The sequence below is a fragment of the Schistocerca gregaria genome, chromosome 1 (assembly GCF_023897955.1).
Source record: "Schistocerca gregaria isolate iqSchGreg1 chromosome 1, iqSchGreg1.2, whole genome shotgun sequence".
In the NCBI taxonomy this organism is placed as follows: Eukaryota; Metazoa; Arthropoda; class Insecta; order Orthoptera; family Acrididae; genus Schistocerca; species Schistocerca gregaria.
The window spans coordinates 1,108,506,613-1,108,523,553 of NC_064920.1; the positions used below are offsets into that span (position 1 = coordinate 1,108,506,613).

At 44.0% G+C, this 16,941-nt stretch overlaps 1 protein-coding gene across 2 annotated transcripts in view; it reads left to right on the top strand.

The window, feature by feature from the left end:
- The first annotated feature begins 13,397 nt into the window (after positions 1-13,397).
- LOC126283252 (hornerin-like) overlaps positions 13,398-16,941 on the top strand; it is a 76,054-nt gene continuing 72,510 nt past the window's right edge. The window contains exon 1 of one of the 2 annotated variants that reach the window (XM_049982257.1): positions 13,398-13,635. In XM_049982257.1, the coding sequence (XP_049838214.1) occupies positions 13,588-13,635 (48 nt within the window). In that variant the 5' untranslated portion in view covers positions 13,398-13,587. The remainder of the gene's footprint in view (positions 13,636-16,941) is intronic. The other variant, XM_049982258.1, reaches the window with a different exon arrangement.

The following is a 16,941-nucleotide window of genomic DNA, read 5'->3' on the forward strand; positions in this document are numbered from 1 at the left end:
TTTTTCTTATAAAGTATCTTCAGTCGCCCTATAACATGTTATTTTTACTGTATAATAAATGAATTACATAATAGTTACAAATTTGTTACTATATGTATTACGTTTTCCCTTGTTACTCCCTCTTTTTTAAGGTTAGGAACAACTTCTGCAGCGCGATTTTCATGGGGTTAAATTATCATTTGGTGTTACTTACGGTTTGTGATATTGATCAACGTGTGTCGTCCTGGAGATGTATTTAATCGTTCTGTATATTCCAGATGGCCGATTTTCGGCGCTTTTTTTTCTATGACATTTATTTCAACATTTCGCATCCACTTTTCACTGTGTGCTGAATGTGTGTGTTAACAGTATGTAGTGTTGTGAACTGTCGCTGTTCATCTTTTGTTTGTGTTGTGTAAGTGATGTTTGATATTTCTTCATTGTGTGTGTGTGTGTGTGTGTGTGTGTGTGTGACGGAGAGAGACCGACCGAGGGTGAGAGAAAGAGGCGAGGGAGGGAGACGAGAAAATTAATTATTTAGTCTTGTTGTGGTTTAGATTTCTGTTAGTTATTGTTTTAGTGGCGAACATATTCAGTGAGTTATTGCTTGTATTGATTTGGTCATTAATTACTTTCTTTTAACAAACAGGAATGTAAAACATAGCCAGACTAAATAATTAAGTACTCCTCTCTCCCTTGTTCTCTCTCTCACACACGCAAACATACACATACATACACACACATACACATACACACACACACACACACATATCAAATCACAGACACAACTCACGCAAAAGACGAAAGATAACCACACAGCGACAATTGGCAACACTACACAATGTGAGAACACACACAGTCAATGCACAGCGAAAAGTGCATGTGAAATGTTGAAACAAATGTGGGCGAAAAAACGCCGAAAATCGGCCATCTGGAGCATAGCGACCGTGTAAATATATATGTCCAGGACGACACAAGCGTCTAAAGATGCTTCATAAATAAAAGAAGCGAAACGCGTTTGGCAAAAAACAAACTGCCTTACATTCAGTTACAAGGACGAAACATAATTCCTTGAATTTTGAAGCAACTAAGGAACGACGTAAATCGAAAAATAGACGATAAATATAAGTAAATAGATGAATATGAAAACGGGAGATTTTGTGTACCGACCGAATGTGTCTGTTATGTTACGTCAGAACAACATTTACTAGGTGGAATTAGAGCTATGACGAACAAAGCAGCTATCTGAAGAAACCGATTTGCAGTAGATCGATTGGTTACAGTCTACCTCGCATTTTCGGAAAAGCGTGGCACGTTGAAGGGAACCATATCACAAGAGTGTCGCTTCGTAGCACAAGAGATTATCTCTGGTCACTGGTGGCTTTGATGTGGTAAGGACAGTCAGTCGTGCAAAATGAATATAGAGCTCACCGTCTGCAGCATAGCTGACAGGACCAGTTGCGAACATTCAATACAGAGCCTAGTGGTCGGTCTGGCTCAGTGGCTCAGACTGTTCTGTGAAAGTGCAGGCCGCAGATTCTTGACTTGATGGAGGGGTGTCGGGATCACGTTGACAGATCAGAGGTCCACTACACACAGCAGGCACAAGGGGAGCTGTGTGGACACTACAGAGCTGCTTTTAACGTTAGCAGTCCATCTTCAGGCCACGAGTGGCCTACTGGGACCATCCGACCGCCGTGTCATCCTCAGCGGAGGATGCGGATAGGAGGGGCGTGGGTCAGCACAGCGCTCTCCCGGTCGTTATGATGGTATTCTTTGACCGTAGCCGCTACTATTCGGTCGAGTAGCTCCTCAATTGGCATCAAGAGGCCGAGTGCACCCCGAAAAATGGCAACAGTGCATGGCGCGTAGATGGTCACCCATCCAAGTGCCGGTCACGCCCAACAGCGCTTAACGTCGGTGATCTCACGGAAACCGGTGTATCCACTACGGCAAGTCCGATTAAGGTTAGAGGGTCTCGTAAAAATGCAAACAGTGGTACATTCATGAAGGGAGCATCTTTAAACATTGGTCATGAAATATCGAGGGAGACTTAGAAAACTTCGTTAGCGGAGTTGTAAATTGGTAAATAATCAACGCTTCAAGCGCTCGAAGAAAACACTGAAAAAAATTGTTATAAGTATTGGCCGGAGATAAGTTGAGCCGAACTTTCTACACAGGACCTAACGGTGTACAGATAGGATGACTAAATTCAGCTGGTGGTGTCATGTTCGTTGGCGTTAGTAATTTATCTTCTAGTAAAAGTAAATAGTTACCGTGAGTTACTATGAGTTGAAGCCATTGCTGCCATGATATAGTTAATGATATAGTTACTGAATGGTTAAAGGAAAATTGGAGTCTCATTCCGAATAATTGTAATAATTATAGTTTAGGGTGGTTTCAGTCTACCCTCCATATGTTGGCGAAAATTTATATGTAAAGAGCGTGATAGCCATAAAACATTGACAGATACTGTACTAAATGCTTTTTTCCGGGAACTGTTTTAAGCAGTTAGTTCAGAGACTCACACGAAGTCCGGTAGCCAGACGCAAAGCATCCTCTTCCAGCACACATTTACAGTTCCCATAAACATTGGTACTAAGTAATGGCCGCAAAAGGAATTGATATCACACAGTGATATGTGACAGAAATTTCACATACTTAGAAGCAAGCAGTAGAAGACATTCTCTCAGAACAACTGGGAAACTTGGCAGATCATGACAAAACTGTTTCATCTGGTATACAGCGTATATGAGACAAGCGAAATATAATCAGATTTCAAGAACAAACAAATAATTCCAATTCCAAGGAAGGCACGTATTGACACGTGTGAAAATTAGCGAACCATCGGTTTAATAAGTCATTGCTGCAAAATACTGACCTGTATTATTTACAGAAGAATGGTAAAGCTTGTAGAAAGCAGTTAGGGTTCCAGAGAAATGTGGGGCCACGCGAGGAGATGCTGACTCTAGACGTATCTTAGAAGATAGGTTCAAGAAAGACAAACCTCCGTTACTAACATTTGTTGATATCGAGAAAGTTCTTTGCCATGAAAGACCAGACTGCAGTAATAAAGAGTCAAAGGACATGAAAGAAAAGCAGTGGGTGTAGTCCAACCCCGATGTTATTCAATCTTTACAATGAGCAAGCTCTATAGGAAACTAAAGAATAATCCGGAAAGGGAATTTAAATAAAGAAAGGAAATACACTACTATCCATTAAAATTGCTACACCACGAAGATGACGTGCTACAGACGCAAAATTTAATCGACAGGAAGAAGATACAGTGATATGCAAATGATTAGCTTTTCAGAGCATTCACATAAGGTTGGCGCCAGTGACGACACCTACAACGTGCTGACATGAGCAAAGTTTCCAACCGATTTCTCATACACAAATAGCAGTTGACCGGCGTTGCCTGGTGAAACACTGTCGTGATGCCTCGTGTAAGGAGGAGAAATGCGTATCATCACGTTTCCGACTTTGATAGAGATGGATTGTAGCCTATTGCGATTGCGGTTTATCGTATCGCGACATTTCTGCTCGCGTTGGTCGAGATCCAATGACAGTTAGCAGAATATGGAATCGGTGGGTTCAGAAGGGTAATACGGAACACCGTGATGGATTCCAACGGCCTCGTATCACTAGCAGTCAGGTGACAGGCATCTTATCCGCATGGCTGTAAGTATCGTGCAGCCACGTCTCGACCCCTGAGTCAACAGATGGGGACGTTTCCAAGACAACAACCATCTGCACGAACAATTCGACGACGTTTGCAGCAGCATGGACTATCAGCTCGGAGACCACAGCTGCGGTTACCCTTGACGCTGCGTCACAGACAGGAGCGCCTGCGATGGTGTACTCAACGACGAACCTGGGTGCACGAATGGCAAAACGTCATATTTTCGGATAAATCTAGGTTCTGTTTACAGCATCATGATGGTCGCATCCGTGTTTGGCGACATCGCGGTGAACGCACATTGGAAGCGTGTATTCGTCATCGCCATACTGGCGTATCAGCCGGCGTGATGGTATGGGATGCCATTGGTTACACGTCTCGGTTACCTCTTGTTCGCATTGACGGCACTTTGAACAGTGGACGTTACATTTCACATGTGTTACGACCAGTGGCTCTACCGTTCATTCTATCCCTGCGAAACCCTAGATTTCAGCAGGATAGTGCACGACCGCATGTTGCGGTCCTGTACGGGCCTTTCTGGATACAGAAAACGTTCAACTGCTGGCGTGGCCAGCACATTCTCCAAATCTCTCACCAACTGAAAACGTCACAATATGCCAGTCGCTACTCTTGATGAACTGTGGTATCGTGTTGAAGCTGCATGGGCAGCTGGACCTGTACACGCCATCCAAGCTCTGTCTGACTCAATGTCCAAGCGTATCAAGGCCGTTATTACGGCCAGAGGTGGTTGTTCTGGGTACTGATTTCTCAGGATCTATGCACCCAAATTGCGTGAAAATGTAATCACATGTCAGTTGTAGTACAATATATTTGTCCAATGAATACCCGTTTATCATCTGCATTTCTTCTTGGTGTGCCAATTTTAATGGCCAGTAGTGTACAAAGACTTTGATGTCACTCTATCAGAGACGGCAAAGGAGTTGGAGGAACATTTAAAAGTAATGGATAGTGTCCTGAAGAGAGGTTATGAGATCAACATCGAAGCACATACAGCAAGGATAATTAAATGATACGATGCTGATGGTATTAGACTAAGAAATCGGATACTAAGAGCAATAGTTGCGTTTCGTTGTTGAAGCAGCAAAATAATTTACGGCGGACGAAGTAAAAAGGGTATAAATACAGACTGGCATTACTGAAAAACGTAAATTTGTTAAAGTGGAATATAAGTTAAATATTAAGAAATATGATCTGAAGGTATTTGGTAATGGAGGAAAGTGTGAGGGGGTACAAATGTTTGAGTACATTAAGCAGGTTCACACTGATGTAGTTTAAGGTACTTACTCAGAAATGAAGAGACGCACAAGGTGTATCAGCGTGGAGAGCTGCACCAAATCAGTCTTCGTACGGAAGGCAGCTATCATCACTGTTGGATGCACATAGCTTTCTAGATTCTGCCGTTACGAGTCTTCAGATTTTTGCGACTTCGTGACAGTGGGATACGTCGGTGTCGTCGCCATGTATCGCTACCTAATGATTCCATCTCCATGTGATCATACATGTAAATTTTAACCACCTTGCTCTCTCCTTCACCAAGCAGACAAGACAGGTTTAGTTACCTTTTGGAGACAGAAAATAATATAAAATAAGAAATCTTACCTATTTTTGAGACACTTCACTGAATTAAGATCAAGCATTCTAGTGGTTGACGTTAGAGATGTCCAGTTTGGGTCTCAGATTCCATATTTTCGATTTCAAATGCTAATTTTGGTATTTAACCTTTGCCCTCTACAAAACACGACGCATTTCTGACGAAAAGCTTTCGGGTTTCCAGCCAGGTGGCAGCTATCTTAACGTTTTATTTCTGTAAAAATATTATTCAAAGTTCTGTGTTGATTTTCTGTTTTATAAGCTATAACAAGCGCCTTTTTGCATTGTTTTGGCTGCGTATCTAAACTGCATTAATTTTGAACATGGACTTTTTCCAGGTTGACTTCCTGTTATGCTTTTTATGCATGGACAGCCCGTCATCTACTAACTTATCGGGAGAGTTTGCTATTACCTTTGAATGCGTCTTTTGAGAGGAGTACTGAGTTCTGTCGTATGTTCAGTACCAACACGATTACTACTGTCTGTATTGTATCGTAGCTACAAACTTTAAAAGTTGCTTGTGTACCAGAAGATTTCATTACATCGTCCCCCATGTCTTAGCCAAAGTCGCACTAGATATATTCACTAGTTGTAGATGTATTTGGGGCAAGAGCGCCCGTACGGTAGTTTGTGAGGGTGGGGGAAGGGGACGACGACTACACCTTGGAGTATGGAGTATTTTTAAGATTTTGGAAGACGAATGGAGACCTGTAAGCAACCGGAAGGAAGTTCCACTGTGTTAAAAACCTACGTAATATAGAATTTTAGGCCATTTTCTTGAAAGAAAAACACCTCAATGTACTGTATTTTTTTTTCCTTTCTCTTGGACCTGGGGGGGGGGGGGGGAGGGGGGACGACCTTTCCCCCAGGCCATGGGTGTCCTTGATTTGGCATAATGTGTTTTAGCATTCTGTCCAGCGTGGCTGCAGTTACCCTTTGTGATATACACTCCTGGAAATTGAAATAAGAACACCGTGAATTCATTGTCCCAGGAAGGGGAAACTTTATTGACACATTCCTGGGGTCAGATACATCACATGATCACACTGACAGAACCACAGGCACATAGACACAGGCAACAGAGCATGCACAATGTCGGCACCAGTACAGTGTATATCCACCTTTCGCAGCAATGCAGGCTGCTATTCTCCAATGGAGACGATCGTAGAGATGCTGGATGTAGTCCTGTGGAACGGCTTGCCATGCCATTTCCACCTGGCGCCTCAGTTGGACCAGCGTTGATGTTGGACGTGCAGACCGCGTGAGACGACGCTTCATCCAGTCCCAAACATGCTCAATGGGGGACAGATCCGGAGATCTTGCTGGCCAGAGTAGTTGACTTACACCTTCTAGAGCACGTTGGGTGGCACGGGATACATGCGGACGTGCATTGTCCTGTTGGAAAAGCAAGTTCCTTTGCCGGTCTAGGAATGGTAGAACGATGGGTTCGATGACGGTTTGGATGAACCGTGCGCTATTCAGTGTCCCCTCGACGATCACCAGAGGTGTACGGCCAGTGTAGGAGATCGCTCCCCACACCACGATGCCGGGTGTTGGCCCTGTGTGCCTCGGTCGTATGCAGTCCTGATTGTGGCGCTCAGCTGCACGGCGCCAAACACGCATACGACCATCATTGGCACCAAGGCAGAAGCGACACTCATCGCTGAAGACGACACGTCTCCATTCGTCCCTCCATTCACGCCTGTCGCGACACCACTGGAGGCGGGCTGCACGATGTTGGGGCGTGAGGGGAAGACGGCCTAACGGTGTGCGGGACCGTAGCCCAACTTCATGGAGACGGTTGCGAATGGTCCTCGCCGATACCCCAGGAGCAACAGTGTCCCTAATTTGCTGGGAAGTGGCAGTGCGGTCCCCTACGGCACTGCGTAGGATCCTACGGTCTTGGCGTGCATCCGTGCGTCGCTGCGGTCCGGTCCCAGATCGACGGGCACGTGCACCTTCCGCCGACCACTGGCGACAACATCGATGTACTGTGGAGACCTCACGCCCCACGTGTTGAGCAATTCGGCGGTACGTCCACCTGGCCTCCCGCATGCCCACTACACGCCCTCGCTCAAAGTCCGTCAACTGCACATACGGTTCACGTCCACGCTGTCGCGGCATGCTAACAGTGTTAAAGACTGCGATGGAGCTCCGTATGCCACGGCAAACTGGCTGACACTGACGGGGGCGGTGCACAAATGCTGCGCAGCTAGCGCCATTCGACGACCAACACCGCGGTTCCTGGTGTGTCCGCTGTGCCGTGTGTGTGATCATTGCTTGTACAGCCCTCTCGCAGTGTCCGGAGCAAGTATGGTGGGTCTGACACACCGGTGTCAATGTGTTCTTTTTTCCATTTCCAGGAGTGTATAAATACTTGGCTGAGACACTTCCAGCGCGTCTACCTGCTTGAGTTTGCTGTGAAAGTTGAATAGCTAGCGTACTCGCAGCTGGTCGTTCCAATGAACCTCGACATTCCGAGTCTTCAGCGCGGCTGACAGCCATGTGAGGGACCCTGGTTCGATTCCCGGTCGACCTGAGATTTCATCCGCTCTTGTACTGGGCGTTGTGTTGTCCTTACTATCATTTCATCATTATCGACGCGCAAGCCGCCGAAGTGAGCAACAGGCGACCGAATAACTTCAGGTGGTATCTTCCGGCCAAGAGCATCATTTCATTACATTCCAAGTAGTGTGCATTCAGTAATATGACATTAAGTCATCAAACTGTTGTTTGTGCATCTTGACGCGTCAATACCCGTAAATAGATTTTAAAACTGAAATTACTGAGATTTGATACAAATTGGGAAATAATTTGTAATAGTGGTGGACATCATCGGATGGTTCTTTCGCGCATATTGTCGTCATGTACGACTCAGCGTAAAAACAAATACAACAAAGAAAGGGCAGGGGTCCACTATCACATTCATTTGTGGTGGCCTGTGTCCGACTGATGTAGCCAGTGCGACAACATTCACTGTTAGAGAAATGCGTGAATTATCCGATGTATGGCTTGCAAGCAAAATTCCACATGGTACAGGAAATGACCGGTACAGATATCTCAAAGGCGTGCTGCGTAATACGCAACGAAACGCAATGACGGAACACAATGAGTGTTCGGTGGTTAACGGCCACTAACAGTGTGCCGACGACTCCTCTGTTCCAGCCGCGCCTCTCTGAGAACACATCACATGAATTAAAATAAAAAAAAAAACATAGAGAAATCGAGAAGTTTAAAATATAATTAAAAGGCTGAACAACTTTGATGCTGTGCTCTATTAAGAATATTTATATAAGATTTCCATAGGAATTTTTACAAGAGCGCAGCAGAATGGCTGCTGCGTCTTACCAAGATAACACACGAAAGACGACTGCAACAAGATTATTCGAAACATCTGAAGAACAAAAATGACGGACGGACAGAATTAGTCCAGTGTTTCCATTTATCTTGTAGACACGAGGTTTTAAAGGTCGATACAGCAAAATAGGTGAATAAATTCAGAGTAAGTTCACAGGTGCATCTTTTCGTAGTTATAGCTGAAAAATTCATAAGTGCAAGTTCTGGTAGAAAAAATGTAATAGCACAAGCTCAAAAACGAATTAAGCATTAGAAACAGCTTCGGAGGAAATAGTTTTACATTGTTTTGTAAAGCTCTACGGCGCCTATATTATTTTTTCTCTTTATTTCTTTGTTTTGTTTGTTATATTGAATACCAAATGTCAATAAATTCAAATAATAGAACTATCATCGTACATGTTTCAATGTATGTTTCTTTGCTATAAGAGAGTTTGTTTTCGTCTATCGAAGCAAAACAATCGAGTAGTACGGCAGAGAGCAGGGGACACCGATTGCTGACCTGACACCTTGGCTGGTGTCCTGGATATCGAGTTCAAAGAAAAGGAAAAACATTTAAATCAACCGTATGAAATGCTGCATCAACAGCTGTTAAGATTGATTAAACTGTGGACTGTGCGTACTGATTTTAAGCGTGGTTGAACTATGATAGTTTTCACGTTTGCAACGGACGCATGTCGATGAGTCGGCATTGAAACAAAGTGTGTGCACGATATCAAGTTTCCACATTGCGAAGACTATGCTTTAGTGTGAATAAGCCCTGAAATTCTGTCAGTCAGTCACCAAACTGAAACTGTTTAGCAGGTGCCACGTAGTACATACTCCGCAAGTGCCTCAGTGCCACGTATTTCAAATAACGCACATTCTGGAACAACAGTCCAACGATACATAGCTCACGACGACAGCGGCAACAGTACAACAGTCTTATTGTTACCTGCAGCAGATACATTATGCACCACGATACATTATTTTCAACCTAAAAGCGTCAAATACCTGCATTACACGTCTTAGTCACCACACTATCTCGGAATCCCGGAACGAGGTTAGACGCAGCCAGAGAGAAGATTTTTGTAAAGGGTCTCAGTTTCGAAAGCAATATTGTACCTGTCTTCTCTTTAAAATAAAATGTTGTTCCAGTCGTAATATTCTATCGACCACAAAATTGCAAATTGCAAATTGCAATAGTATGAACATATAAGTATAGTGCTTGATCCATATCCTTCCCTACAACTTTTCTACTAATTAGTAAAATAACAATCACACCTACTCCCATTCTTTTGGTGCATTACCCACGTTTCGTAGATTCTGATTTCTCATGTAACAGATAACGTTTGTGATATTAAGTAATTTGCAACCCACTGTTATACACTATGTGATCAAAAGTATGCAGACACCTGGCTGAAAATGATTTACAAAATCGTGGCAGCCTCCATCGGCAATGCGGGCCGCTGTGGCCGAGGGGTTCTAGGCGCTTCAGTCCGGAGCATCTCTGCTGCTACGGTCGCAGGTTCGAATCCTGCCTCGGGCATGGATGTGTGTGATGTCCTTAGTTAGGTTTAAGTAGTTCTAAGTCTAGGGGACTGATAAACTTAGATTTTATGTCCCATAGGGCTTAGTGCCATTTGAACCATTTCCATCGGAATGCTGGAATTAAACACGGTGTTGGCCACTCTTAGCCTTGACGACTGCTTTCAGTCTCGCAGGCATGCGTTCAGTCAGGTGCCGGAATGTTTCTTGGGGAATGGCAGCCCAGTCTTCACGGAGTGCTGCACTGAGGAGAGGTATCGATGTCGGCCGGTGAGGCCTGGCACGAAGTCGGCGTTCCAAAACATCCCAAAGGTGTACTATAGGATTCAGGTCAGGACTCTGTGCAGGCCAATCCATTACAGGGATGTTATTGTCGTGAAGCCATTCCGCCACAGGCCGTGTATTATGAACAGGTTCTCGATCGTGTTGAAAGTTGCAATCCCCATCCCCGAATTGCTCTTCAACATTGGGAAGCAAGAAGATGCTTGAAACATCAGTGTCGGCCTGTGCTGTGATAGTGCCACGCAAAACAACAAGCGGTGGAAGCCCCCTCCATGAAAAACACGACCACACCATAACACCACCGCATCCGAATTTTACTGTTGGCACTATGCACGCTGTCAGATGACGTCACCGGGCATTCGTCATACCTACACTCTGCCATCGGATCGCCACATTGTGTACCGTGATTTGTCACTCCTCACAACGTTTTGTTTTTTCACTGTTCAATCGTCCAATGTTTACGCTCCTTACACAAAGCGAGGCGTCGTTTGGCATTTACTGGCGTGATGTGTGGCTTATGAGCAGTTCCTCGACCATGAAATTCAAATTTTCTCACCTCCCGCCTAACCGTTATAGTACTTGCAGTAGATACTGATGCAGTTTGGAAGTCCTGTGTGGTGGTCTGGATAGATGTCTGCCTATTACACATTACGACCCTCTTCAACTGTCGGCGGTGTCTGTCAGTGAACAGGCGATGTCGGCATGCACGCTTTTGTGCTATACGCGTCCCTTCACGTTTTCACACCGGTATCACATCGGAAACAGTAGATCTAGGGATGTTTAGGAGTGTGGAAATCTCGCGTACAGACGTATGACACAAGTGATACTCAATTACCTGACCACATTCGAAGTCCGTGAGTTCCGTAGAGCGCCCCATTCTGCTCTCTTACGATGTCTAATGATTACTGAGGTCGCTGATATAGCATACCTAGCAGTGGGTGGCAACACAATGCACATAATATGAAAAACGTATCTTTTTGGGGGTGTCCGGATACTTTTGATCTGATAGTGTACGACGTGCATGCGAACCTATCGTAAAGTGTGCTTTGTTCTGATTGACCGCGCAGTACCCGAATTTGACGATTGGCGTACAAATGTTTGGTTTGTTTACAATCGTACGTGAATTGTGTGGAATGGGTGGGATGGGGCCTCAGTATATTTCGAGGAACTGAGTGCTTTCCTGCGTGCTTGCGTACTTATTATTCAACACTGGTACGATGCAGGGTGCCCCAGGAGGAGTGGTCAGTATTTTGAGACATGACAGGAACGAACATTCCAAGTAAAAAAAGTCTAGTAAATATAGACTCGAAAATTCGGACTTTCACAGCTACGAGAACTTCATCCTCTTCCAAATACTGTGAAACAAATCTCTTCTACTGTTAGCTGTTTGGTTTCCATATAGGGACCAAAACAAGGAAAAAAGTCCAAACTTGGGCTCTAAAATGCGTACCTTAAGAGATGTGGGCACTTCTTCGGTAGAAGAGATGTTTCACAGTAGTAAAAATGAACGAGGTATGATGGAATTGCGAGATGGTCTATCGACAGATAAGTAGCCAACAACTGTACTGCGGAAAACGACGCGTTTTTTAGCTCTGAATTTCAACTCGTGTCCTAACCTAATCACAACCTCGTGATGTGCAGTGTATCAGAGAGAACGGCAGTCAATAATCAGCAGCAGAGCTAAATTCACGATCGCTTTCTTCACGACAGTTAAAGGTAACCTCGACGAGCAGACACAAGATAGAAAAATGTCAGTTTCAGCGCTAAATAACAAACCGTAATTTCTCGCTATTATTCGCTGGCTGTCTGAAACTGTCCTTACAGACGAACTGCCGCTTTACCAATCGATGAGCAGTCATTGTTGGCACTTGATTGTAGATTGCAGACGATACATACAGATTCCAAACGACAAAAAGATGTAAAACAAGGCCGGCCGGAGTGGCCGAGCGGTTCTATGCGCTTCAGTCTGGAACCGATCCTGCCTCGGGCATGGATGTGTGTGAAGTCCTTAGGTTAGTTAGGTTTAAGTAGTTCTAAGTTCTAGGGGACTGATGACCACAGCAGTTGAGTCCCATAGTGCTCAGAGGCATTTGAACCACTTTTTTGTAAAAAAACTTTGTCGACACAAAAATAGTTTCAGTAGCTCTTGCTTCATCCTCTGTGTACAAAAAAAGAAAGCCATCTCAAATCAAAGCACCCAAGCCTTACAGGGACGAAAGTATTCACCGCCAAAGCAGTAAACATAAGCCTATTCACTCACCATCTAGAGGACGTGCAATTTACAGTTCAAGAAAAATCCCGGTGCTGGTGTGGATGTGTTTAGTATGGTTCAATTGGCTCTGAGCACTATGAGACTTAACTTCTGAGGTCATAAATCCCCTAGAACTTAGAACTACTTAAACTTAACTAACCTAAGTACATCACACACATCCATCCCCGTGGCACGATTCGAACCTGCCACCGTAGCGGTCGCGTGGTTCCAGACTGTAGCGCCTAGAACCGCTCGGTCACCGCGACAGGTTGTGTTTAGTATGGAAAGTACCTTTCTGTCTGAGAGCAGGTAAGAACTGTTTCAAATTTGAAAGAAAGTTGAACCATCAGCTGTCGGACTTCTGTACTGTAATGGAGTGATGGTTAGCTGCGATGACCTCATTTAATGCAAATATTTTGTTCTTGTTAGGGAGAATTTTTACAAAATTACTGTAGAAAACGTATCACAATTATAAAACTAAAGTGTTAAAAGTGGATCAAATGTGAAATATGTAAATTAGTTTTCATGCCATCCTGGCGTAAATTTTTATGTCGTTTACCTGCCCCTCGAAGAGTTAAGAGTTCAGTAAGTTTAATTTAATTCTTTTCGCTACTATTGGAAGCAATCACTCTGGATTATCAAGTTTAAGTTAATTCCGAGCAACATAGTGAGAGTCAGTTGCTACTTGATTTCACGACGCTTTGCACTGTTTAGGCGCCAAGCTGCGCACACGAGGATGATCTCGTCTGCCCGGAGCCAACGGAGTCGTCTCCCCGGTGGTATGCAGATGTGAGAGGCCAGTCGCAGAGACACCGGCTGCTCCCGGGGCCCACGGGCAGGAGGGGGTCCTCCCGTTATAAGCGCGGCGCGCGGGCCATCGCCCTGCAGTCCGCACACCGCAGCCATGGCCACCAGAAGCGGCCCACCGGCCGTGCTAGCGCTCCTGTACGCGGTGAGTGCCAGCATGTTTACTGAGTAATCGATCTGTTGAAAACCGTTGAAAAGCCAAGATCGCACGAAATACTTTTTAATTCAAGACAGTTTCGACAGTCTTAGCTCTCATCTTCAGGTATTGAACATCTTTCTTGTAGTAAAACACGTTCATTTTACACTGAACCTCATATCAAGCGCATAAAACTCAGCACATTATAAACGTATGTCATCGCCAGAATATTTAAAACTATACAGCACCATGTATGTTAATAAATATTTTACCCTGACTAATGTTTATAATGTGCTGAGTTTTATCCACTTGACAGCTTGTGCACGAGATTCAGCGTAAAATGAACATGTTTTGTAACAAAAAAGTTTGTAAGACCTGAAGACGACAGCTAAGAATATTATCTTGAATAAAAAAGAATATCTTGTGCGATCTTGGCTTTTGAACGGTTTTTGTCAATTAAAGCAGATGACCCTTCAATATTCTCATAATGAGGAAATTCAATTAACTGATCTGTTTTGAAATGAAAATGTTTTGTCTTACAAAGTGAAGCCATGTTTGCACTAGCTATATTTTTTTCTAGATGGCAGCTGATTACTGAAGCGCCTATGCATATTATTCCGGCTCGCCCGTCAAGAGTGGTCTTTTTGTTTACGAGGTGTGTTCAAAAATGGCTCTGAGCACTACGGGACTCAACATCTGAGGTCATCAGTCCCCTAGAACTTAGAAATACTTAAACCTAACTAACCTAAGGACATCACACACATCCAAGCCCGAGGCAGGATTCGAACCTGCGACCGTAGCGGTCGCGCGGTTCTAGACTGAAGCGCCTAGAACCCCTCGGCCACACCGGCCGGCTTACGAGGTGTGTGATAAAAGAAACCAAAGTTTCTATTTTTTCAAACAACAATATTTTCCCCTTCAACGTATCTCCCTTCGGCAACTATACACCGGTGGAGTCGTTCCCAGTCATGGCAGCAGCGCTGAAACGCTTCAATTCGTAGAGCCTTTAACACGTCGGTCACATTCTTTTCAATGTCCACAGTCCCAAAATGATGCTTTTTGAGACATTTCTTCACTTTCGAGAAAAGAAAAAAGTCCCAAGGACTCAGAACAGGTGGATACGAGAGACTGTGGAAGAGCACGAATGCTTGTTGAGGTCAAAAATTCCGTCATGGAAGCTGTAGTGTGACATGGGGCGTTGTCATGATGCAGCATTCACTTGTTCGCAATATCTGGCCTCACTAGCTTCACTCTTTCCTTGTACCTTACAAGGACATATTTGTAAAACACTTGGTTGACAGTTTGTCCTGGAAGAACAAATTCTGTATGAACGATATCCCTAATGTCAATAAAGCAGATCGTCGGTCGCGGTGGCCGGGCGGTTCTAGGCGCTTCAGTCCGGAACCGCGCGACTCCTACGGTCGCAGGTTCAAATCCTGCCTCGGTCATGGATGTATGTGATGTCCTTAGGTTAGTTAGGTTTAAGTAGTTCTAAGTTCTAGGGGACCGATGACCTCATATGTTAAGTCCCATTGTGCTCAGAGCCATTTGAACCATTTTTGAATAAAGCAGATCAGCATTGTTTTGAGATTTGATTTGCTTATTCGAATTTTTTTCTGTAGAGGAGGTCTCAGTGTGCCACTTCTCACTTAGCCATTTTATCTCAGGATGCACTAAAGTATCCCAGACACGTCACCTGTAATCACACGACTGATACATTCTTGGTCATTGCCAATTCTTTCAAGAAGATCTACGCACACGTTTCTTGGATAGCCCTTCTTCTCAGTCGTGAGACTTTTCTGCACAATTTTGGCACAAACCTTTCACATATACAAAACTATGGTCGGTATTTGATGTACAGTGACAGCGTTTATCAGGTTACCCATCGTCTTTATTATTAAACGTCCATCTGCTCACACAAGACCCTCCAGGCGTTCGACGTTTTCGTCCAATTTTGAAGTTCAACGTGTCCCTGAGCAAGACTCATCATTGAAAAAATGATATGTGCCAGCGAAAAGTGGCCGTCTGAAAAGTCACGTGGGCTTTGTACGGAGCTGAAACTCGGACTGAGCATCCGGAAGGGATGAACACACTGGTCTACACAAGCAGAAAAACAGTGTTGCCAGATCGCTCACAGTATTGTCAGCCTCATTACTTTTCTTACAATCCTCCTACGCTTTAGCATCAAAACTGCGGGTGTCGCGAATTATGACTATATGTACATCTACATGTGGCCTCTTCAAACCACACTTGAGAGAGGATACTTCAGCTGATATTACTTTTTTGGATTTATTCCAGTTCCTGTCACTTGTGCAGGTCGTTAAAATCTGATTTACATCAAGCGAACACATGCGAACGAGAAATCTCTGTGATACAATCGGTAGGCGAGCGCGAACGAACTGCATTTGGTCGTTTTCGGTACGAACTCGCCAGTGTTCGATCGCGGTCCGCTGAATGTCTGGTCTTTTAGTGATCCATCAATTTAAGTTCGCGTCCTCTCCACTTCGGCCGTACAGCAACCTTTCGTCTCGTGCATTATTTATTTGTTATTGAGACGAGTTGCGTTAGCCATGAAGTGGTCTCAAGAGAATATATGACTGGCAGAGAATTGGCAAACCTCTCAGGGAAGGAAAGAAGGAAGATTAGTGTTTTACGTCTTCCAAAAGGAGACAAGAGAAAGACGATAAATTTATTAGACGTCCGAGAATGGAGTGAATAAGCACAAGATTTGTATTACTTTCTATTAAAAAGGAAATGCATAATGAATTTAATTGAAAACAACACGTGCAAATTTCTGTTACGCTGATTACAATTAAAAATATACGAAAGACGTCATCGTACTTGTTTCTTACGTTCATCGTACCTGGAGCCACATGACTGATGTATTACTGTTATTTTTGATGATAAGTAAAAACGATTTATTCGGGATCAAGCAATCTGCCCTCCAATAACCTGTGGCATTCTTAATCAAGTAACCTCTGTAACAAGTCGTATGTACATTTCATGCTTCATTAATCTTATTTTATTGACGTTATCTTCCTTATACGTGCTTGAATAAAATCCTTGACGTGCCTGGCATATGTCACTGCAAACATCAGAAACTGAGATACACTTTAAGTAGCAGCTATTGAATTGCGAAACAAAGACTAAAACTAAATTTTTTGCAATTGCTAATTACCATAGGGTTGCCTTGGTCGTCAGCGAATAGTGTCCTGTTTTAAAATTACTCCTCAGTTGTAATAATAAGGCAGTGAAAAACGTCAACTGGCATATGTACAAAGTTTGGGAATACTGCTTAGGAAAGCAGACGCTCCA